The sequence below is a fragment of the Pithys albifrons genome, chromosome 3 (assembly GCF_047495875.1).
Source record: "Pithys albifrons albifrons isolate INPA30051 chromosome 3, PitAlb_v1, whole genome shotgun sequence".
Classification (NCBI taxonomy): Eukaryota; Metazoa; Chordata; class Aves; order Passeriformes; family Thamnophilidae; genus Pithys; species Pithys albifrons.
Genome location: NC_092460.1, coordinates 91,272,607 through 91,296,597, shown reverse-complemented (window position 1 = coordinate 91,296,597; position 23,991 = coordinate 91,272,607). Strand labels below are relative to the sequence as shown.

General features: G+C 36.8%; 1 protein-coding gene across 1 annotated transcript in view; it reads left to right on the top strand.

The window, feature by feature from the left end:
* The first annotated feature begins 3,336 nt into the window (after window positions 1-3,336).
* Window positions 3,337-23,991, top strand: part of GNAT3 (G protein subunit alpha transducin 3) — a 28,992-nt gene continuing 8,337 nt past the window's right edge. The window contains exons 1-5 of the mRNA XM_071550104.1: window positions 3,337-3,460; window positions 8,680-8,876; window positions 15,249-15,291; window positions 17,980-18,121; window positions 21,837-21,994. Of these exons, the coding sequence (XP_071406205.1) occupies window positions 8,759-8,876; window positions 15,249-15,291; window positions 17,980-18,121; window positions 21,837-21,994 (461 nt within the window). The 5' untranslated portion in view covers window positions 3,337-3,460; window positions 8,680-8,758. The remainder of the gene's footprint in view (window positions 3,461-8,679; window positions 8,877-15,248; window positions 15,292-17,979; window positions 18,122-21,836; window positions 21,995-23,991) is intronic.

Here is a 23,991-nt window from a genome sequence, read left to right as displayed (position 1 = left end):
AGATTGGTTACAAGCCACAAAGACAATGCGACAACTTTGGTTCTCTGAAGAAACAACTCTTCTTCTAGGAGTTACATGTTTTTGACAACACTGAGCAGGAAAGAAGAATTTTCATAGAATGATTTCTATGTTATAGATTCCTATGCCTTACTGCATTTTGCTGCTGTGCTCTGTCCTTTGAATTAATCAGATCTAACACACACTTATAGTGAGATGCATCTTTAAAACAATTTAACACTACCATCTTCTCTAAAAGCTATCAACAAAAGGATATTGTTTAATTATTATTATGGCCTGGACTTTGAATGAAAGAAAAAATATCCATGTAGAATAAAACAGATGTCATCAGATGCAGTGCATTAGCTCAGCTGCAGAAAGAGCTCTTCTACAGTCATTTCTATAGGTATTGTTACAATACGGCAACAGATCTTATGGCAAAGAAATTTTGTGGACACTCTACATAGCACAGTTCAATTACACTAACATCCTGGAAATCACTTCAAGCTCTGAAGCTACATACTTACATCCTCTTCAGCCTTTAGAAATCAGATTTTATCCAGCCCCTACACAGCTGTCTCACAGTACAGAGTTACTTGCATTCTGATGAAGGGACTTCAGTCACAGGTTGCCTTAGCTGCAAAAAGTCAGCCAAAGAAAAGGGAAGGATTGATAATCTGCTCAGAAAAATGTCTCAATTTTTTTCTGTACTTCTCTTTGCCTGTTAGTTTGACACTAAAAGAAAAGGTTAAAATGCTTGTTATTCAAAGGGTTCTACGAGTTAAATCAGAATTGTGTTTGCTTTTACTCTTCATTCATTTCTAGTTGTGCAAGGCACAGTGGGCCTTGATGAGTCTTAATATGTGAGTCTCCCAGGAACTGGGAATGTTCAGAGTAAGTTGTTGACAAAGTATCTCCCCATTGGTTTTAAGCTTTTTTTTTTTTTTATGAATTATGATTACTTCACCTTGTACTAGGAACTAAATTCTTTCAGCAGAGATAGCAGGAATCATTCATTTTCTCACTAAGGTTCCCTTTTGCTTTACTTTTACTGGCTTCACCAAAAATACCAGGTGCACCTCTTGCAGGAGACAGCAAGAGTGTCAAACAATCCAGTGGGAAATACATGTCCCCCAGTTGAAAGACCCCAAATCATTTATTCATTATAATATCTTTCTGACTGTTCTTTTTCATTTTCTTGTGTGAATCAGCAGTAAGACACAAGAAAATTTAAACTCACTGCAACTTAGAGATCTTTTGCTAATCTTTGTAGAAAGGTCAGACCCTGAAATATTTGCTGTTCTTATGTGGGAAGTCAGGGGAAATTCAATGCTCAGTGCAATTCATAGCTCTATCAAATACACCACAGGCATCCTGTAAGCAAAGTCTGGACTCAGAGTATTGGTTCAGGAGAGACCAAAGGGTTTGGGCTTCTTTTATAGCTTTGCACTGGATGCTGCTTTTTCACTGGTCAGCCAAATCTATTCAAGTTTCAAACTTTTGGAATGACCAGTTCTTATTCTGAACACAGTAGCTGAGCCACACTTCTGCTGTCAAAAATTGGCTTAGGTTCACTGAGAACAGAGGCAATGTTCAGTTTAAGTACAGGCATATTTCTTGCCAGAAATATGTGGGTCTTATCTGGACTGATACTCAGCCAGCAAGCCCCCACCCAGCATGGAATAATCTTTGCTCACACAATGTCACATATTCCATTGCATCAGCATATGCTGCAAATACAGAATGAAGGATATTGGGAGTACTGAAGCTAGTACAGCTCACCTATGTAATGAGATTTTCTCAAAAAGGAAAAAGAATTCTTGCATATGTTAATATTTAAGGTAAAAGTCTTTGTTAGGACTGAAAAATGCAGCAATTTTTTATCACCTTAAAAATATTTTCTTTTGACATTTGTAGTGTTGTTTCTATCCTTCTTTTTTTTTCACCTCTGTAACTAGTAAAAATGAATGACTATATAATTTCTTTCCTCTTATAGAAATAAATGGCTTTGCAAATGTTACAGTATCATCACTGTATTAATACAGAGATCAGGGTCAAGTTTTCCTTCTTCTCTTCTGCTATTTGGCAAGGTTTCTAAGAGAGGAGATGACAAATTGAGGGCTGGAGGATGAGAAATTCATGGGACACAAAAATCTTAGATTTCGCTCATTTATTTATAACCAGTGCTGAAAAGGGAAAGAACAAGAAAGGCTTAGGAAGACATAGAGCAAATATAAAGAAAATTATCTACATTTTATATTTTTGTTAATATTTTGAGAGGGGGAAAAGGGCAAAATTTTGGTCTGAAGTAAGCTACCAATGTATTCTTTGCTTTTGGATGTTTTTCATAGAAACAATATTTTCTCATGAATAACTTTTTTGTTTGTTTGTTTGTTTTCACTTGGAAAATTACAAGAACCTGAAATTCAAGGATGATATTGATTATAAAGGAAGCCTCAGAGCTTAAGTCCCCACAATCACCTCTTTTTTCCCACAGAAATCCCATTAGCATGAATATGATAACTGTAAAATATTCTTTTTTCAAAATGTGGACATGGAATGAAAAAGAAAAGAGCAGGAAAACATGACATATTGATAAATAGATATATGTGTGTCAGCTAATATTACTCACTTTTTTTTGTATTATCAATTATAGTTTTTTTAGTTATTCTTACTTTGTTAGTGCTCTTTTCCATAGAGTGGAAAATACAAGGGATAGGTCACCACTCAAACTTCCAGGATGGTATCTGGAACACCGAATTCATTTATGTGACCCTACTGAAACAGCTATGTTATAGTTATTTTAATTTCTGAAATGTCATGAGGAGAGTCATGTAGATCTGATGATTTCATTTAGTTGGGTTTTTTTGTTGTTGTTGAAGCAAGAGGAACAACAGCAGGATTCGTGGATTCATCAATAAATTGAATGCAAAATAAACAAGAATGATTACAGGCACCAGAACAAAAAGAATTTATCTTTCATATAACATGGTACTTAAACTATTGTGGAAGCATGTAGTGCATACAGAAAAGGCTTCACGATGGGTATTAAAGATTTTCTATATCATGTCCTTAAGTTGCTCTGAGTTAAATGTTCATCTGTTTTTATGAGATGCTTTGAACTGTGTTAGAAAGGACAGACATAACTTGTTATTTTTTTTCCAGTAGCAAAGAATGTTATTGCCCAAACACTGAATTTCATGTGTGCTTGCAAACTGCTCTGGGTTAATTTACTTAGCATTAACTCTGAACAGTGCTAATTAGTGGTTGGTGTGCTATGGGGCAGGGCTACCTTTCAGACAGACCTCAGTATGTTAGAGGAATGGGCCAAGATGGACCTCATGAAGCTCAAGGATTAATGTGAACTCCTGCATCTGGAACAGAATAACTCCGTGCAATGTTGTGGGCTGGGAGTTGATTAAGGAGAAAGTGTCTTTGCAGAAGAGGACCTGAATGGCAGACAGTAAGTTCAATATGAACAGCAAATGCCTTTACGCAAGGCCAGTCACATACTGAGCTGTTTTAGGAGTACAGACACCGGGTCAAAGGAACCTGTGAACTGAGCTCCCCTGAGGGCACTCCCAGGCAGGTGTTTCTAGCCTTTGGACCACTCACAAAAGAAAAGAAATTGCCATGAGCCAATGAGAAAGATCAGAAGGCTGAAGAACATGGGGAAGATGTTGTGTTTGCTCAGCCTGATGAAGGAGAGGATCTAACATAGTCTTCCATCCAGGAAAAGGGAAGTTGACAGAGCCAAACTCTCCTGAGAAAAGAGGCAACAGAAAAGGAAATTCCAAACAGAGAAATGGAATAAATTATCCAGAGAAGTTGTTGGGTGTCCTTCTCTGGAGATATTCAAGAACTATCTGGGCACAATCCTGTGCCATGTGCTCTGAGATGACCCTTCTTGTGCAGCGAGGTTGGATCAGGATAACCCACTATGGTACATTCTAAACTTTGTGATTCTGTGTGAAACTTTTCTTCACACTGAGTGTTCAAGCATTGGAATAGGTTGCCTGGAGAGGCTGTTACATTAAGTCTTTTGACCAGTGCCTTAATAAGTGATACACCAGATGGATGTTAATCCTTCTGTGAGTTTTACATCTCTCAGACTCACAAGAATGTAAGATTGATCTGGAAGAGGCTGATCAGGTTGAATTCAGAACTGTCCATATACCCTAGATGTACAGTGTAACAGTAAGAAATTCTTTGTGTCACAGACTGTCCATGGAGGGTTTCTCAATGTGTCTCCTGTTGCCACTCTGAACCTCTTCCAGATATTGTGACTAAGTCACAAAATTGAAACTGTTGCAGCTTGAGGGTGATGTGAAACCCACCAAAAAAAAAAAAAAAAGGTCCAAATAAGTATTTAGCTCCTCTTTGGACTGTATTGTATCCATACATCTCAAGCCAAAGGGAAAATGTATCAATCTCAACACAAACTGTGCTATGGCACTGAGATACCTTAGACTAATAAAATGTGACAATTGTCAATCTCCATACTATGATACTATGATAAATGCTTATAGGAATGAGAGTAGGACACTGAATTACTTCTGTTATTCATCATTCTCTCTCCATGATGGAAGCAGAACTTTCAGTGTTGTTGCTGATGGCAGGTTCTCCAGGTTCTCTGGTTTTCCCTGTAGTACTGTTGCTATGTTTTCTGCCAGGTCATATATGACATTGTCAACCTTGTTAACTCAAAGGTAGTCAGAGCTTGGAAATCCTCAGTTTCTTACAGAAGAATACTACTACCTGCTGCACAGGAAACTTTTGGGGACACACTAACTTTAAAAATTTGGCCAGAAGATCTGATGGAGAGATGAGTATTTAGACCTTACTGTGCTACTACCCTCAGTACATTCATCTTACATGTAAGATAAGGTGACTTAGTCAGTTTAGGGATGAAGGTCTTTTTATACTTCAGATACTTCTGCTGGAGGAGTCAAAATAAAGTATACTGACATGAAGGTCAGGTGATATATGAAATATATCTTTCACCAGCAAGGATGACTTGTCTTTTCCTGAACTCCTCTTTTTCAGACACACTGGCAAGTGGTCTTTTACTAAAATGACTTTATGTTTAGGTATATATATTCCATAAGAAAGAGGCACTGCAGTGTGTCTTGTCAAACTCCTTGAAGCCTTAGTAACTTATAGACCAGCTTCATAAATTAAGATAAAATTAGTTAAAATTTCTCTAACAAAATTACAGAACTGTTTTGGTTGAAAGGGACCTCCTGAGGTCTTTAGTCCAACCCTCAGCTCAAAGAAGAAACAAATTCAAAGTTAAGGTTTTTCAAGGCTTTGCAGTGCTGAATTATGAGATGTCTTTCAGATCCATCTCCATGTGAGATGGAAAGCTCACATCCACCTGTCATATTATTTATTGCAGTTAAACAGCATGGGTGTGCCTACTCTGTGCAAGGCAGATGACAGTCCAAACTGTAAACATCACATAGTGCAACATAATCCTGTGTGGAGAGAGTTCCTCAGGCCCACAAACAGTTCAACCTCATGACTGTGGCCAAGTGCCAGAGATGACTCTGAACAAGTCTCAAAAGCTGGAACAACTGTTATTTAGCAGGTATCCCTGCATATTACTAATTACAAAAGTCTACATGTTTGTTGGGTTTTTTTATATTGAGGGTGCAAGGGTTTTCCCCACTAAAATATTGTGAATGTGTAACAGTGTAACTGGGAGCTGCAATGTGAGAAATTCAGTAGCCAACCCAAAGAGCCCGAAGGGTTTCCTTTGATTGTAAAAGGCATTGTACTGAAGATTTTTCAAGCTTCCTTTCTTTAGACATACTGAAGGATTTGTATTGAATGTTTCTAAATTTAGAGAAATCTATTCTTTCTAAAACTTCCTCCTCTTTTATCAATGTCATTCCTCTAATTTTTTTTCAGGGAAAAAAAAAGAAAAAACATTTATTATAGTGAAACATGGAAAAGATAATGTATTCCAGTCTGAACAGTTTGTAAATGCAAAGAACTGGAAAGAAAGAGAAAACTTAGAAAGTGTGAATTTCGTAAGCTGTTCCTCTTTCTTTGACTGGGAAGAGTTTAGTACTTTCAGAAGAAACTGAAAATGAAAACCTAAGTTAATCAAGAATTCTATTAACATGGCAAACTATATTATTTGCCAACAAACAAACAAATAAAAAAACCCACAAACCAAACAAGTATCATCTTTAATATAAGTTCCCAAATAAAAATTTAGAACTGGAATGCAGAATCTGTAACCCACGACTTCTGAACAGATGATTTGAAACAGACTTTCAGTATCAGAGCTCTTACAGCTACAGAATGCTTTAGTGTACACTCTATATTACCAGCACCACCTAGAGTGCATCACGAGAAACAACTTCAGCCGCAAAACTGAGAATCTTTAGAAAGCATGATTGTATTTCATAGGACCATTTTCTAGATTTACTTTCAAATACTTCCATATCAAATCAAGGTGGTTGATTCAATAGAAGCAAGAACAGATTTTTTTTTTAATTGCACCTAGAAGAGGAGAAGAAAAGATATTACAAAACATTTTAGAATCAACTGAACCCTGTAAGGTAGTTGTCTATCACTTCTGTCTTAGTCATCAGCAGAAATTTTCTCAACCAAAACATAGTTAGTAATGATGATGACAACAAGGAGGATGATGTCTAAAACAAAAGAGAGTTCTGTTTAGTCTTCAGAGAGACAGAAACAAATTACTGTGTTTTTTTCAGTAACCTATTCAAGGTTTGAAGGTAGAACTTAGTAAATCAAATGGATAAAATGTTACAAACACTGCATGTTTATGAAATAATTAGTTTTATCTTTATTTATACACATTCTCTTTATAGCCTGCTTGGTTCAGATATCTAATTATTTAAAACCAAATCCTGTGTATAGTCAAAATAACCACAAAGAATTTTAGGAAACTTATGTTATCAGGTACACATTGATTTTCCATTGCTTTCCTTCTAGGAAAAATGATGCAAATGGTGTTTTATTTACACCCAATTTTGTTCAGTAGAACTGAATAGTTTACCGTTACTCTGTTCCAGTTTGATAGTGTGAAAATTAAATGCAAGATTACTAGAATTATACTAGTAGCTGCCTGGAACAACTCAGTAGTGAATTGGGCCTTAAATCTGGAGGTGATGTTCATCTTCATGATTTGTGACAATAACATTTAAGTTTTAGTTTTGTTAGTTTTCAGAAATGCTCAAACAAGATTACTTTTCAATCCCTCCTGAAAACCATAGGAGCACTGTACTTGCCTACAGTTCCTATAAACAAACACCTGGCATTGATATCAGAGCTCTAAAGCTGCTTATTTTCATTTTTTAAACAAATTAGTTGTTACTATGGTTGCATAAAGATCTTATGATGGCCTATTCTAAAGAATAAACAAAGCAGGAATATAAGCCTAACGAAACAGAGAATTTTCTTGCATTGTAAATGTATATGCAAAAGTTCAGCTGTTAGCAAGGACTGATTGTTCATTTCTGGCAAATAAGGCAAGAAGACTGAAAACTGCACGGCTTCCTGTCCTGCTGACTGAGAGGCACATGATGACAAAGCACAGCTACAGATGAAACTGCAGTTTGTGGTCTTAAAATTAGGTCTGAGAAGACACTCACTACTGAATGGGATGAGAACAGCAAAGGACTTCTCTTTTCTCCCCAGCTCTAATGGCTCAAAACTCATTAGCACATTGGTGATTTTTATTCTGTTCACTCCCATGTTCCCCATCCAGTGCCAGTTGCCTTCCTGTTACAATTGAGGTCCACCTATTTCTGCTGTGGGGAAGTTTCTTTTGAATAGAACGGGACAAGTTTGCCTTTGGCCCTCTTCCTCATTTATCTTCTGATGTAAAAATAAGTCTAACACAACTCGACCTACATTCTTATTTTGCCCTTAAAAATAGTTTTCATGCTGAACCTCATATGCTTATATATTATAAAGTCAGAATGTTACTGATTAGTATTAGTGAATAATTGTAGAATTGTAATATAATTTCATGTTTCTCTTTTTATATAACTGGAACACCTTATATAGTGAATATGTATAATACAGGAATAAACTACAGTCTTGCATGTTGGGGAGAATTATTTTATTTAAATCTTTAATCTGAAGGGAAGGGACAGAAAAAGAAGTATTTTGTATTTTTTTAACTGATAGTAATTCTACGCTTTTCCACTGGGGTACTATTAGAGCAGATACATTTTCTCAATATACTGCTGACACCACATGTCAAGTAATATTTTCATCATATTGCATAAAACACTTCTATAATACTATTGAACTGTGAAGAAACTAAGATGAAATTATTATATCAATGGAGACAATCTGACCTGGGTTTTTTTGCTTCAGGGCATATACACTGATTCACAAGCTGGACATTTTACCATGAGCACAATTATTCCTAATTCTCTTGTTTCAAGACATTCAGCACATTTCTTTAAAGCACATGAAACTGGAACTTCTCTGAACAAGAAGAGAGATCTATCTGTGCTTTGGTTTGATCTTGAATGGATAACTTTAATTCTATGACATCACAACCTTATGTTTTTGTATCCCTATGTAAATCCTTGGCTATAACAACTCTAGGTCATGTGACAGGTGAGAAAGGACCATTTGATTTGTAGGCTGACCACAGATGTTGAATGGGATTTTTTATTTTTCTTTAAGCACAGGCTGTTGCTCTTCTGAGTTAAAGCAAACACCCTTATAAGTTAATCAGCTGGACAGATTTTTTTAACACCTCAAGATGGGCAGTGGAGCCAGTTCAGAGAGCAAGGAGTCGGCCAGGAGATCCAGAGAACTGGAAAAGAAACTCCAAGCAGATGCAGAGAGGGAAGCCAGGACAGTCAAACTACTACTGTTGGGTAAATTAAATATAAATTGCTCATAATGCTTTTCCACTGGGGGGTTGTTTAGCTCTGCAATCACATTTCAGTACAGTGAATTTGCCAGCTCTCACTATTTTATTTGAAGAAGACAATTGTGTAATATGTGTATAAAACATTTTCTAGTTGTGGCCACTCATGAAGTTACAAGGAGTTGGCTGGAAATGGCCATGTCACTGCATGTATTCTATTTCAAATGTTAATCAATTTTTGAAAAGTGATAACCTGCTGTTAGAATGAATGTTATGATGCTTGCTTACACAGAACATAGCAGAGACTTTATTTTTCCCATGGATCTATATGCATTCATTTGGAGAAGGATTAAGTAGGATAACTGGTTACAATCCACAGGTGTCACAAGGTATTGATATTTATTTTCTAGAGTAATGCATCTCATTATTTACAGAAGCAGCAAGTGTTTTAGAATGGCTGTTCCAATATATAAAAATGATCTTTTGGAGAGGGGAATGAAAAGTATTGAGATGAATACAGATGAATATTCTCACAAGCTACTACTTCTAATTCACACTATGATCAATTTATTACCAGCCAGAGGCTCTAATGGCTAAAGAGAAAAATAATTTTCTTGATACATCTTTATTCTTGTGTCTTTTTTACCTTAGTACTATGCAGCTTACAAGAAATATCCAAGAGCACAAGACTCCTGATGTCTTAATACTTTTCTTCTAAAAGTATGATGTATCTCATAGCAGTTTACCTTAGTGTCTCCTAGTGAATAGAAAAATAGATTTTGATCATTGAAGTGTTTCTCTTTTTTCTTCATTGTAACCACAATGCTTAGAAATGCTTTTAAACTGACATTTATTCAGAAGTAAGCAGATCCTTTAAATAAAGTAAATCAACTTAATTCAAGTTGTTTTGTATCTTATGCAAAAACTCTATTTATACCACTTGAGAATCTATTATTCAAAAAGGAGTAAGAAAAAAACATTCTATCAAATAATAATATAAAAGTAGCAGTTTGATACACCTTATGTACCATCAGGATTCAGATTGCAGTTTACATAGTTTTTCAGTCCAGTGGAGAATGCAGATTTGCTTGCCACATGAATATAAAATATTGTCCCTACTGAGGCACGCTTAAGTTTGTTAAAAAAAAAAAAAGAAAAAGAACAAAAAATAAGAACAATATTTCCATTAAAACTTTTGCAAAGCTTAAATTATTTCTATGTATTATTACAAAAAGGATTTGGGACATTAAGTTAGAACCAGGGTCCATCTACTTCAGCATCCTGTCTCTGACCTTATTCAACCTTATTCATGAGGAAGGTAAGAAATCCTTTAAGAGGAATGTATAGGATAAAGAGGAATTTTCCAGATAAAGAGGAATTTATAAGTTAAGCAGTTTGATCTTCAAGCTTTTATGCCTTCCTAGTATTACTGAAGGCTGTTCTACACCAGGACAAAGAAGATAACCCTTCCCACTCCTATTGAACATATGCATGTATTTAGTATAAAGGACTTTAGTTTAATATGTTTCCTAATGTATATAATCAGTCTTCTTCTGACACTGTTAATATCAACCTTGAGATACCTTAGTAAAATTCTTAGAGATTGATTGCAAGCTATGTGAAAAGCACTTCTATTTCATTAATTTCAAATCTGAACATATTTCAGTTTCATTAACTACATGATCACTCTTTTCATGAGACAAGATGATCATTAGGATCTGAAATATTTTCTTTATAGATTTCTACAATATCTTCCTTTACTTGTGTCATACATGATAAAAATTCAAATCTGTCGGTGGGTAATGTTTTGGAAGGCTTCATCCTCCTGTTACAACAGATTGTAAGTCTTGGTAAAAAACATTTTGAAGAGAGTAAAAAAATATTATTGACTTAACAGCTTGAATTTTATTGTTCTTAAAAAAGTAAGACGTGAATAAACTGTGAGTCTGTTTGGAGCCTATTGCACCACCAGAGTGAAAATGCCTCTTGAATGCCTGGAACTGAGGATGCTGAAGCACTGTGTGTAAGGGACACTCTTCCGTAGGGACTGTGTGAAATGGCCAGATAGCAGAGGATTAAATCTACTGTGTTCAGATTTGTACTTGTTATCTTTCCATACTTCTGCAGTGGTCTCAGTAGTTATACAAATTTTTGACTTCATAAATCAAGGACTATTCAAGCCAGACTAGTCCTACCCTAGTCCCAGGTGTCACTTCAGTCATGCATAAAGCCTCTGTACGGCAGACCACATGACATCATTATTTCTTTTTGCAATGGGCAAATTGATAGAAAATACTCAGAAAAAAATTGGTAGGTATAAGTTTTTCAGTGTCTTCATTTCATTCTTACACTTCCAATGTAAAAAAAAAAAAACAATTTATACTCACCATTCTCTATGAGGATTATTTAATACTTTATGTGATGTCTCTGTGTCCACCAACAGGTCCCTTTACAAAAAACAAATTATATTGAGAAAACAAAGACACTGCATTTGTTTATGTTAAGTTCTATGACCTGGGGAAACACACTATCTGGTTTATATAGAGAGTTTATATGACATGCACATGTAAACTGAGGGAGGAGGGAAATTATGCCACTTTCTGACATTCCTCACAAGCTGTCCAGGGGTCAAGAATGTTTAGAACAATATGTGAGGTGTTTCCATGCTGTCAGAGGCACCCCATCCCCCAACAAATCTGATCTCTGCATATACTTCCAAAAATCAGGTTGTTTTATGAGTCTAGAACAAATTCCAAGGTGAAAGTTTTATTTCCTTTGTATCAGGGCTCTATCTGGCCTGCCACATCACATGAAGTTTATATGCTTTGCGAGACACCAGTCTGCAATTTATTGGTGTGCAAAGTACAGTGCGCATTTCAAATATGTCCAAAATAGCTGATGCTCACAGTGATGTTTCACTGAACGAATAAGAACTTAGATTCCATTTAAATAACCCTTAAAACTGTTATTTTATTTATTTTCAAAGTATTACTCCATGTCCTCATTATCTAGAGCTTTCAGTGTCAGGACAAAAGTCACCCTGAGTAGAACTGGTCATCCTCAGATCACTTTACTCCCTTTTAGGGCAAACCTCACACAATTTAATTTAAACAACTGCTTCAGGAGAACAAAAATTGAAGCTATTTGTTTTAGTAGCAAATATTTTTCTCCATTAACTATAGGAGATCTCTGGTAAGTAATCTGAATGTAGAGATTTATAGTTTAGGTATTTACAACCAGTTAAATTAGTGAAACTTTAGTTCTTGTTATTAACACCTGAACTAGAAACATACGCATTGAACACAAAAACAGTCCAATAATCCTATTCATGGGAATGCACTGATTTTCTTTTTTAAGGGGTGGAGTAGCATTTAAGGACCTAGACACTTAGAGCTTGGATTTTTTCTCTAGTTGTGTTCTCCTATGGAGTAAGTTTGTTGAGTCTGGTAAGAGAACCAGGAAGTTATGATTTCAAGTCTAGTTCACAATATCCAGAGCTCTGAATGACACAGTCAAGGCTCAGGAAGACATGTGAAGTGCTTTTTTATTTTAATTTGAGTATTTTTTTCCTGCTTTTTGCTGGTTTATGTCATTGTCAGTGGTTTTACTGACACATTTCAAACAAAGTATTCAATAGGGTTTTATTTATTTCCTTACCTTTAATTCTGGAAACTTTCTAAACTAAACATTTCCTTTCACATGGATAATGATTGTATGGAGGTAATAGCTCTTGATTCGAGAGAAAAAAGCAGGTTAATATATACAAAGAACTTTCCTCAGTGTTTCAACAGATGTTAATCTTGAAAGGAACTTGTACTCTCCTCAATTATTCTAACAAATTTTTCTTCAAGAAATAGTAATGTAAAGTTATATTTGAGGATCTAGGTTCTGTTCCCCTTCAAATTGGAGAGATTCTCATGTATTTTCAAGTTACCTCCAGTTTTTCCTCTATTTCTGCTCTGGCTATATGCCATGGTGCCCTGCAGGGAAGAGACTGAGCAGTCCCATAGCAACAGGGAAATTTGTGTGAAGCTGCTGAGGGATGGTTTCTTTGCAGCCATGTTACATGGCACTTCTTCTTGAGCCTCCTCTCCAGCCCCAGTGTGCCCAGAACCATAATGGGCTTGGGATGTTGGTGGATTGCACCTCTGGAAAACAGAAAGCAAGAAGAGATGCAGGCTACAGCAAGCCAGAGTTCTGCATGTACAGCTCCTCAGTGAAAGTGGATGTCAGACGCCCTGCGTGTGGCATGTGAATGTCATCTCTGGGAAGAAATGTCCACCATAATGGCAGTGGGGACATCTTTCAGCTCCTGGGAGCAGTGTCAGTTTCAGGCACTGACTGAGACTTTGTGCTTTTATTGGCTGTGCATTGAGTCAAGTCAAGGAAATTGTGACAGAAATGTGAGGTAAATTTGAAAGAAGCTAGAGTTTAAATGTGTGCAATGCAAATTATGGGCTTTGACATTTAAACTTCCTGAGCTCCAGAACAAAAATAAGTTTGGCCTAAGTTCTTGCCTCCTATTCAGAAAATCTGGGCTTGAAGAAGATGTCTTCAGCTCCCTCCATAGTCACATAAGGTCTTTCGCGATGCACTTTTGCCACTGTTTCTGTAAGAAGCAGGCTACTGTGGTGGGTGGAATTGCAGCCCCATCCCTGCTCTGTCATCCTGGGGACTGGCTGAAGGAGCCAACTTTACAGGAAGGGGAAGGAATAAAGGAAGCAGACGCAAAGCAAACTGCTCCTGACCCAATTCCTGAGTTGAAAATGCTGCCACAACTAACAGGATACTCCAGAGTGAAGCCAAAGTCTGAAAGTCATCTGTTGTTTAGATAAAGGTATTATTGGATCATAAATTAAAGATGAGCAGAGGTAGAAAAATGCATCCAAAAGATATAAATTATGCCTCCCACTCTATTTTAACATTGTCTTTCAGATCTGGAAGAGTGGTTCATTTCTCTATTATGTTTCCTGGCATCTTTCCGTGAGTTGAATGCATGAATTTTCAGCACAGCCTGCTCTCTTCCCTACAAAAGGTGTAGCAAATATCACTTGCTGACAGAGCTTTACCAAGTTCTTCAGAAAAGCCCTGAAAGGATAATAAATGATGTAAACCAAATTTGCATTTTTTCCAAACTGTGGCAGATGGCAGCATCAGCCCATTTTGCATAGGCTTGCTTTGTTCCTGCACTTCTACTGTTCCCATCGTGGGTTTCAGAAAATGCTTTGCATGTGGTTAGGTATCTGTTTTGATTCATTTGAGTAAATTAATCCCTGTCATTTGAATGGTATTAGCTTTACAAAAAGTGTTTGGAAAGTCTGTAATAGGTTTGTTTCATCCACAGAGAAGTCCTTGGTTAAAAAACCTATTGCCCAGATTTTCTCTTTTGTCAAAAGTGTTTGATACCATCCTATGAGGCAAATGATAATCTACACAGAGAAAAGCAGTGATGAATCCCATCCCATGGATTCACAAAGTTAAATCCTCCCTTCAGGTGCTTTTGTAATCTTTTTTTGGGCAGCTCTTGCCAACCCTTGTGATTCTCACTGACCAAAGATGACACTCTTGTTGATTTCCAAAGGAGACAGTTTGCACTGTGATTACTCACTTTGCAAGAGATAAGAAGGCAATTTAATTGTACAGTATTTGGTCAAACCTATGCCCTAGTCTGCAACTGGCTGTGCAAGCAAACACCTGTACCACTTTGCCAGCTGTGGGGGTTTTCTGCAGAATCATTCTCAAGCTGGAACCGTTGCAGTGCTCTGCAGGTTTCCTACTTCCAGCCCCACTACTTCCTAGCAGAACACCACAGGGCAGAGGAACCCACAAAACACCAGGGTCAAGTCCTGTGCTCATATGCTGCCTCTGCATCATGAGCTTGACCACATGCAGGTCTCCACATTCTGGTTTTACCATTTTCTCATGGAGGCTGGCTAAAGGGCATGGAGCTGGCTGGTTTGGCTTACAAAAGGTCATAATGCATATTAAAACAGCAGCTACAAATCATGCAGTGAATGGGACACTATCAGAAGCTGTAACTTGCTCATGTTTTCCTGCCCACCAGGCAGAGATGAAATCAAAGTATGACCCATATTTTATTTCTGTGGTAATTAAAAGGTCTGTATTTTTCTCTTAATGGACAGAATGTTCCTTTCTTTTTAAGTGTTCCTTTACTTTTAAGAATTAATACTTTTATCAGGAGTTTGTTCTTTTTAAATCCAATTGGACATTAATGAAGGTTTACAGTTAGTAGAATGGGAATCTAAAACATCTGTACATCTCCTCAGAGATAGAAAATTTTATCTTCCAGAGCATTATTTTTAGTACTTGCTTCTTATTCATCTATCAATCACATCTTCTCAACATTCCCTTTCTGCAGGTGCTGGAGAGTCAGGAAAGAGCACTATTGTAAAGCAAATGAAGTAAGTCTGAATATGCATATCAGTTGTTGAATTTGGTATTTGTAGTATGAGCGATCTAGCTAATGTCTTATTACAGTGGTTACATTTATTTGAGTAAAATAAGAAAAATTACTCAAAGCAAGTTCTCATTCAACTACACAATAAATAAAAGGTCACTCTGTAAGCACCAATCTCTTCCTGTGTAAAAATCAAACTGTTTTACCAAAGCAGTTATACTATTCTGAAGTTAAGTTCTACCTATTTATTTTCAACAATGCATTTTAAAGAGTTAAGTAAAAATATTATGTCATAAGAACAGTTTTCTACTATTTAAGCAGCTCATTTTTTAATTATACAGATTCAGAACCATCTATCAAATACTTTGCTAACCCTTTTTCTGCAGTTAAATGGTGGACAAACTTATTTCTGGTTTGAGTTCCATTCAGCAGACCCTCCCTATTCAGCAAATCACTGAAGTGTATTGTGCTCAAAGGTTCCCCAAGTAGGAACAGATTAAAGATGTTCCTCTGAACTGAGCACTTTAAGAAGGCTGGTAAGTCTTAACAGCAGGGAGGAGGGGGCAGAACACTGCAAAATTGTGAGTTATATTTAAAGCCCTGTGCATTTATGAGCTGTCAGCTTGATCACAAATATGAATTATTTTATAGCAAAACTGTTCACTAAAATGATCAGTTTTCATATAAAATGTCGTTTTTCTGTCACAACCAAGGACTTCTTTTTAAGGGATTTTTTTCAGTTAAAAAAAAATTCAGTTTTGAGGGGGTTTTTTTGTTTTTTTTTCCATGGAAGCCTAACATTTTCTAAAAAAGGCTGATAGCTCCTTACAAAACAAGTAATTTTGCTGAAAACATAATTTCCACTAAAATCATGGAAATATTACTCCTATTAATATAATTTTCTAATTAATAAATATTAGAGTTTTTCAGTCTGAAGATTTCAATCGAAGTTATTTTATCCATCCACTAAGCTTTGCACAATATCTTCTGATGCTCCAAATATAGATACGCTGCAAATCCTTAAAAAGATGAGGATGTTTATGACAGATACTAGAAAGGGGGGGAAAAAAATCTCTTGAGCTTTGTGCATCTAACTACATAATTTCCAATGTGTGATCTAACTTTTTTAAACCAAATTGGGTATCTATTTTCTATACTCTGAGTTAGCAGTACAAAGCTACTACAAATAATTCAGCAAATGAAATGCAGGAAATAAAATATTTAGTAACTCATCATGCCTGTTGATACTGAATAAAAGTCACCCATCTAATGAGAAGCCTTTTTTATCAATAAAGAAATCCAGAGCAATGTACCCTTACAATAGGGAGGTCTCTTTTCCAGAATCTCTCCTTTTTTTTTCTCCCAAGTTCAATAGAATTTGTTTGAATCTTTCAGAATTCATTTGACTTCATGCTGAAAACAGAATTCAGAAAAGCAAGGCTTCAAAAGAGAGTTTGGAGATTTGCCTGTTCTAGAAGGGATTGGGAAAACATTTTAGAGAGTTTTTTCCTATAGTTGCTGTTCCTTCACGCACAAGAAGGCAACTTTTGACTTTTCTGACATCTGTAAAGCAGAGACATGTTAAGACATATCAGGAGTGATCTGAGTTTTGTGTGTATGTGAGTGAATTATTTTTTGACAGGGCTGACTTCTGCCCTGGAAAGGCAAGTCTCCTCAAGACACACATCTGTACTCATGATGGGCCAACCTGTCAGATCCGTTCACATCAACCCTTTCTGCTTGTATATGTCTATCTAAACTGTATCTCTGGCAAGATAAGGGTAAAAAAACAAATCCAAAAGGCCAGGAATTCTTTATTTGATAACCTGACCTTCATCTCTGACTACCTGAGGTCAGGAAGAGTAGAGTCTCGGTTCCAGCAGCAACCAAAGCAGATTTGTTCTTTGAGAGTATCCTTGGCCAAAATGGGTGAAAGTTTCACCCTTTTTCATAACTCATGGAAAAAGATGTCTCTGAGCCATGATGAAATTTGTACACTTATTTGGAGAACATTAATGACATGCCATTCTTCAGTCAAGGAGGATTATGAAATTATAATCTCTCTGTCCAAATCAGATTACTGAAATTGACTACTAAGGTTCTTCACTCTCTGAAGTAATATGTATGTCTCCAAAGCCTGTAAATAATAACAGTAAGACTATTCCATAACTAGAAATTTAACCGATATACAAATAATTTTTATTGTTTTCTTTATAAGTGTTGAAATTTTTTTGCAATAATTTTCTATCTAGGCAAGTTTCTGGATAAAAATGAGAATGACTAAACAAGCAATGTGGCAGTCCATGACTAATATTACAGTTTCCAATAATAAAATATTTGGAATCTAAGAATAGAAATGTGTCTTGCCCCATATCTACGGGGATGGGTCTGGGTGTTGTTCCAGAATCATACATTACCTTATATTGATGCACAAGGTGAAAAAAGAGTATCTATTCAGTCAGATTTGGTGCACAGATTTAACCTCACATAGATGCAGGAATGGCTGTTTCCTTGTTCTAGCAGAATAGACAGATCAACCATAGATAAATATTTTTCAAAAGACCAAATGGATTCTATTTTTTTTTCATGCTGACCACAAAAGCATCTGATCCAATTTTTCATTACTTTCTATTTATTTTAATGTTTTTAAATGCATCCTATAAAGCTATTGTTCTCTCTTTTTTGGCATCAGGATCATCCATAAAGATGGTTTCACCTACCAGGAGCGCATGGAGTTCAGACCTATCATTTACAGTAACGCAATGCAGTCTATCCTGGCTATTGTGAAAGCAATGGCTAAGTTAGGAATCAGTTATGCAAACCCCAATAGAATTGTAAGTATGACAACCTTTCTCTTGAAATAGGCATTGTAACACATTTTTTTGTAATATGGTGGTAGAGACCTGTGGAACAAAGAGGGTCCAATATTTTCTTTATGACAGTGGAAACCAAATACTTTTCAAGTTACATGTGACAAGATGGCCTTACTTATTTTTATTTTACCAAGACTGATGCCCAAAGGTCCAACATTGCATACACTGCCATTTTGATTGTTACAAAAGAAAGGTTTATGTTGCAAAGACACTAAAATAAAACCAACAAAAAACCAGAACCTTTTCCTAGTTGCTTAGTCACTTATTTATTGTTATTGGCAAATGTGAAAAAACGCTTCCCCTTTATGAACAAACCTTGGGGTTCAGCCATGTAAGGAAGGGTCATGTAGACTTGTTAGGAGCATTTCGGTTTGGCATTGCTCCTCGAGCAGAGACCTCTGTGTTGTATTGATGCAGGACTGGCCTGTTGGCACCACAGGGAAGTGGAGTCCGACTTTCCTGACACAATTAGCAATCCTCTGTACAGACACAGAGAGGCAAAGCCACCACAAGGACATCTGGTGTCTTCTGTCAATCACAATCCCTGAATTTTCAGGGACAGAAATAAAGGAAAAACTTTTCTTTTCTGTGCAATAATTTAGTCCATTTCCTGTAATTCAGACCTTGCTGAGAATTTCTCAAAGGTCTGTCAGAACAACAGCTGATTCCAGTTTTGGCAAATTCTGCCTAATCCCAAGAGGTTTATCTTGGAGGGAAGAATATCTGCTTATCTGAAAGAGCTTTTCTTGTTCCAGAAGTCTACATTTCATTATAATGATGTGTGGTACTTTGACCTAAAAAATGATAAAATTTCAGAGGTTACTAAAGCTCACACAGGCATTTGACAAAATAGAAATTAAAAGTTCTGCATGAATGCAAGTCATTCAAACAAACATAACAAAGCCCAAAAGCAGCACACAGAAAATAGGTTTATGTTAACGAGCTGTACTACATAAGGACCTGTCAACCAGTCTACATGGCCTAAGGCAGTTGAATCTTGCAACACTTTGTCACAGGTGCTGGCTCAACCCATGACATCTACTACATGGTCCAGACTCTGTTTGCACCTGTAAATGAAATATATTCTTCCTGTGTCCTACTTTTGGTCTCTTTTCTCAGGTCTGCCAAATTTTCTGGGATATTTATACATGCTGACTTTATGCCAGTTTAATAGACATTCATTTCAAGAGATTTCACAGTCCGGGGAACTCGGAATTGAAAAATTTCATTATATAGCCCAGTCCATTTCTTAGTATTATATATAACCAAGGGCAGAAAATACAATATTTTTAAGTTTATCTTTTATAACACAGTCAGCTCACTCTTACCGTCATTGCAGAATAGGCCTCTAGCAACATAGCTGAACACAACTGTATAAAATACTTGTAGTGCCTGTCTTCTTTTTCAACGAAACTTAGTATGAGCAATCTGGATGTGATTTTTAAAGAAAATAGAAAGTTTGGTGACATTTATTTGAATTGCCATTAAACATTGCCCTTTCTTCCAAAAACCCAAAAACCCCCTATCTTCCATTGCCCATAAAATCATAAGTCATTGATAAGCTTGAGTTGTATTGAGATAAGCTCTAATTTCATCTGGACTTTGCTCTTGTTGTGTTCTGGTCCAGATTTAACCTCTTAAAGTTACCTTGTTCAAGGATCAGATTTTCTTGGTCTTGAAAGCAATGGGTTTATCTTTGTTCCAGGTCTGCCTGCAAATACCTCTTTTTGGTCCTGAAAGGGCCTCAGCACTTAATTTAAAGAACATCTGTTCTGGGTAGGGAGATAATTTTTAGTTTCTACAGCACCACTTCAATCTATTTTTAATATGAAAATCAGCTGAAGTCTGTGTAAATGCCAGAGAGAACAAAATATTGTATAAATCAGGTTTATGATAAGCTCAATCTGCTGCTATCTTCCTTTATTATGTAAACACCAAAATCCACATTTGCCACCTTTTGCATAATAATCAATGACCATTTACCCTGCCCCAGAGGCTCTGAGCTCAGGGCTTGTTCCTGTAGGTGATTTAACCAACGAATCCAGCATAGTAGGTGGATAGCTATAATCATGACATGATATGCCATATCTTGAAGGAGAGAACATTCTAACTCTTATCTTGAAGGTGAACCCTTGAGACAAATGCAGGGCACACATGAAAAAGCGTGACCCAGTTCTGCTGATCACTGCACTGCCTGAGAGGATGGGGGTGTAAGTCGAACTGGTGGTGTTTAACGTAGAAGGGCAATTACACAGCTGTCCACCATCCTTGTTCAAATGAAGGCAATCTTCTAGTGGTAATTTCCCTTTTTTTCTTTTTTTTTTTCTTTTTTTTTCTTTTTTTTCCCTGCATGCTAACTCAATTCCTTCAAAATATCAGAAAACATACAGTGTTTCATTTTCAATTTTTCTGACTTCTACAAAGTTTTCATAAACTTCAATTTCTATTGAGAGATAGAGATACAGAACATTTCTAAAATAAATTATTGTGATGATATTTTCTATGTTTTAATAAAATATTCCCTGCCAAAACAGTGCCTGTCAGAATCAATTTATACTTTTGCTACTATTGACTGAAAGTCACTTCAGTTGTCTACTTATACGACTAGGAAGGAATTATATTTTATTATTATCCCCTGCTGTGTCAGTGTATATATGGCCAAACTTTGCGAACGAAGATTTGGGAAGGGCTGTCCCCACATGGGTGTGCCCTTCCAGCATGCGCAGTGGATTTTAGGTGAGGCTCAGCATGCGCAGAACTGGCCCCACCGTTTAAGTCCTGAGGTTCATCTGCCACGGCCGAGCGAGCTTGGACAGTGCCAGTGAAGTCCTCAGGACTAGAACCTACAGCACCCGGCATTTCCCAGGAGGTCTCCCATCCAAGTACTAATCCGGGGCTGACCCTGCTTAGCTTCCGAGATCTGACAGGATCGGATGTCAGGGAGGCATTTAACTGCCCGTATCAAATGACTATTTTAATCATACTCTTTATTTACAGAACATTCCTAAACTGTTAAGTACTGAAAAGGAATATTTTTAATATAATAGATTCCTTGAAGGTTTTTTGACTTGACTACAAAAGGAAGGAATTACAGAATATATATTTTAAATATTTGGGATTTTATTCTGGTACAGTTTTCTTCATCTACACATAAAAGAACATATAGGAAATTCATTCACTAGCTTTATTTCCTTTGCCACAATTCTCACTGTGGCCTAAAGCTGGAAATTTTTTCTTCCAAACACATCCAAAAATACATTTAACTACAGATTTCTGTTTTGATATAGTTAACTTTAAATATTATTTTTTATTTAATTTTTGATATCCTAATACTCTATCTGGCAATAGAAGTTTTCCTTCCAAGCTGTACTTTTGGTGAATACTTATGGCAAGATGAAACTGAGCCCTTGTATGAACAAAAAAACCCCAAACAAACAAACAAACAAACAAAAAGATGAAAACTCTGTATATCATGATTTAAGTCTAACCTTGGCACTAGCTGAAGGGAAGTGAGCTTGTAAAAGGATGTTTACATGCACAGGCAAGTACAGCTACCTGGGAAAATCAGTGAAAACGAGAAATTTTGCCCCTGTAACTCATTATAAGCCAAGCACATCTTCAGGGAGGTGGAGAGGCACAGTGCACTTGCACAATATTTACTGAAATTTCTCTTTAGGAAGATGAAAGGAAGCTGTGTGCCATGGCAACAACTCTGGGGGATGGCAGCATGTCTTCTGAATTGGTTGAGCTCATCAAACAGCTGTGGCACGACGATGGGACCCAGGCCTGCTTCGCCAGGGCAGCGGAGTACCAGCTCAGTGATTCAGCTGCCTAGTAGGTGACACCAGCTGCTGAACAGCTGGTTACTGCTGTGTGGGTAACACAGGAAGGCTTAACACAAGAACTCTCCCTTGTGTTCAACATATGGAAATTATTGTTCATTAACCTGAAAAAGATATAGGGGTTTTGCTAAGATTCATATATGTTAAAAATGCTTAACTGAAGAAAACAAGTGAAATTAAGGAACAACTTGTTTCTGTGACTTTGTTTAAACCATGGGGAAAAAAAAAGGTCTTTTCTCTCTCTGGGTAATTCTAAGATTGACAAAATGGAGGTAAAGGTGAATTAAAACAGCTTAGGTTTTACCTAGACTTGTACTTTGCACATATTTCAAGCTGCTAAATGTAAGTCTGGAGAAAAATATAAAACCTTTCCTTTAAAATAATCCAGCTGGCTGGATGGGTGTTCGCTGGGCCATTACCATCTCAGCATCCATCTGAGACATTTCTATGCCCTGGGAGGTGGCAGAGAGATAAGCAGGGGACTAGGGCTGCTCAGCTCCAACCCCACAAAGGGTCACTGTTCAGCTTGGTCACATCTCTTACCTTAGATGTAGCCAGCGAGTTTAGACTCTTCATGACTCCTTGACTTGGCTGCTTCTACCGCTGTTCTTGCAGGCTACGGTCCTGCTCTGCTATCTTCTCTCTCAGCTCATACAAGACCATAAAGGGAGGTGTCACCTGGGACAAAGTTTTCCTGGCATGTGTGAGTCTGACTCTAGACCTGGGGCAAAGGGTTGTTCCAGCTGAGGTCCATCTTCCAAGATTTGCAGTTGGAGACTTCGCTGCTCCTGCAGCTCCTCCTATTGGCTGTGGGCACCTTCAGGGTGAAGCCTCCCAAGGTGTTGTGTGTCCCTTCTACTTAGCAGGGAAAGGCCTGACTGACCAGAGGCTGGACTGGGAGCCAGACAACCTGAAGGCAGTCATAGCTCACTAATTGTACCTAGCACAGGGGATAGACTACAAAAATTTTTAAAATTCTTCATCTCTATATATTCCAAGCAAGAATAAAGACCCTTCTGCAAGATTCCTAAACAAGGAAAATATTGTCTGTGTTGTTTTGTGCCTGATTTCACAGTATTTTATGGCAGTTTTATATTTCTATGAGAAATAGGGCAAGCAATCTTTGGTTTCCTAACATACTCTTTCTGACAGGCCCAGCTGCAGTTCCCTGTACTAAGAGCCCATAACAAACCAGCCATCATAATTAAAAGGAAAGACACCTCTTTAAATTAAAAAAGAAATAAGAATATTACCTGTTTAACAGCTAACATTCTATTGTGTGCACTATGCCTGACAGGTTTTGTTTCCTAAAAAGAAAACAGGAGAGTCTGAACTAATTCCTTCTCTATGTTAAATTCCATGTCATGTTTTAACTTGCAATACGTTTAAGTATTTAAGTAAGTTAATATAGACTGTGTCTGTAATCATTATTTATTGCTAGACTTACATTTAAAAACTACTACAGTGATATGTTTTTTATCTGCTCGAACACTACTGAAAATTCTGCTAATCCTCTGTCTTCATCTTATGGTACCTGATGCTTCTAAAAGTCTAGCCCTTGGCTCTGAACCATTAAAATCAACTTAATATTTGCCCTTGCTGCTGGGCTTCTTATGATCGTTCAAAGCCAGCTACAGTCAATCAACCATCTAATGCTGCAGTTCAATTTCTTTTAAAACCAAAACCCCTGTTTCTCAGCACCTGTGAATCAGCTTCTAAAAAGAATATTGATTTATACTGTGTAAACTCTAACATTCTGAGGTTATCTTCTTTAAGATTTTTCATTATTCATTCATGCTAATGAAGTTTGAACACTGCCTTTTCTTTGTGAGATTTAATTGGGAAAAAAATGAGATTTCTGAACAACAGAAAAATGCCCTCTATATTAAATTTGTCTGGAATTTCTGCCTTAAACTTACCTGGAATTAATTCTGTTTTAAGACAGAGTGATAGGTAAGAAAGGAACAAAACTGAGATTATAAATTGTGA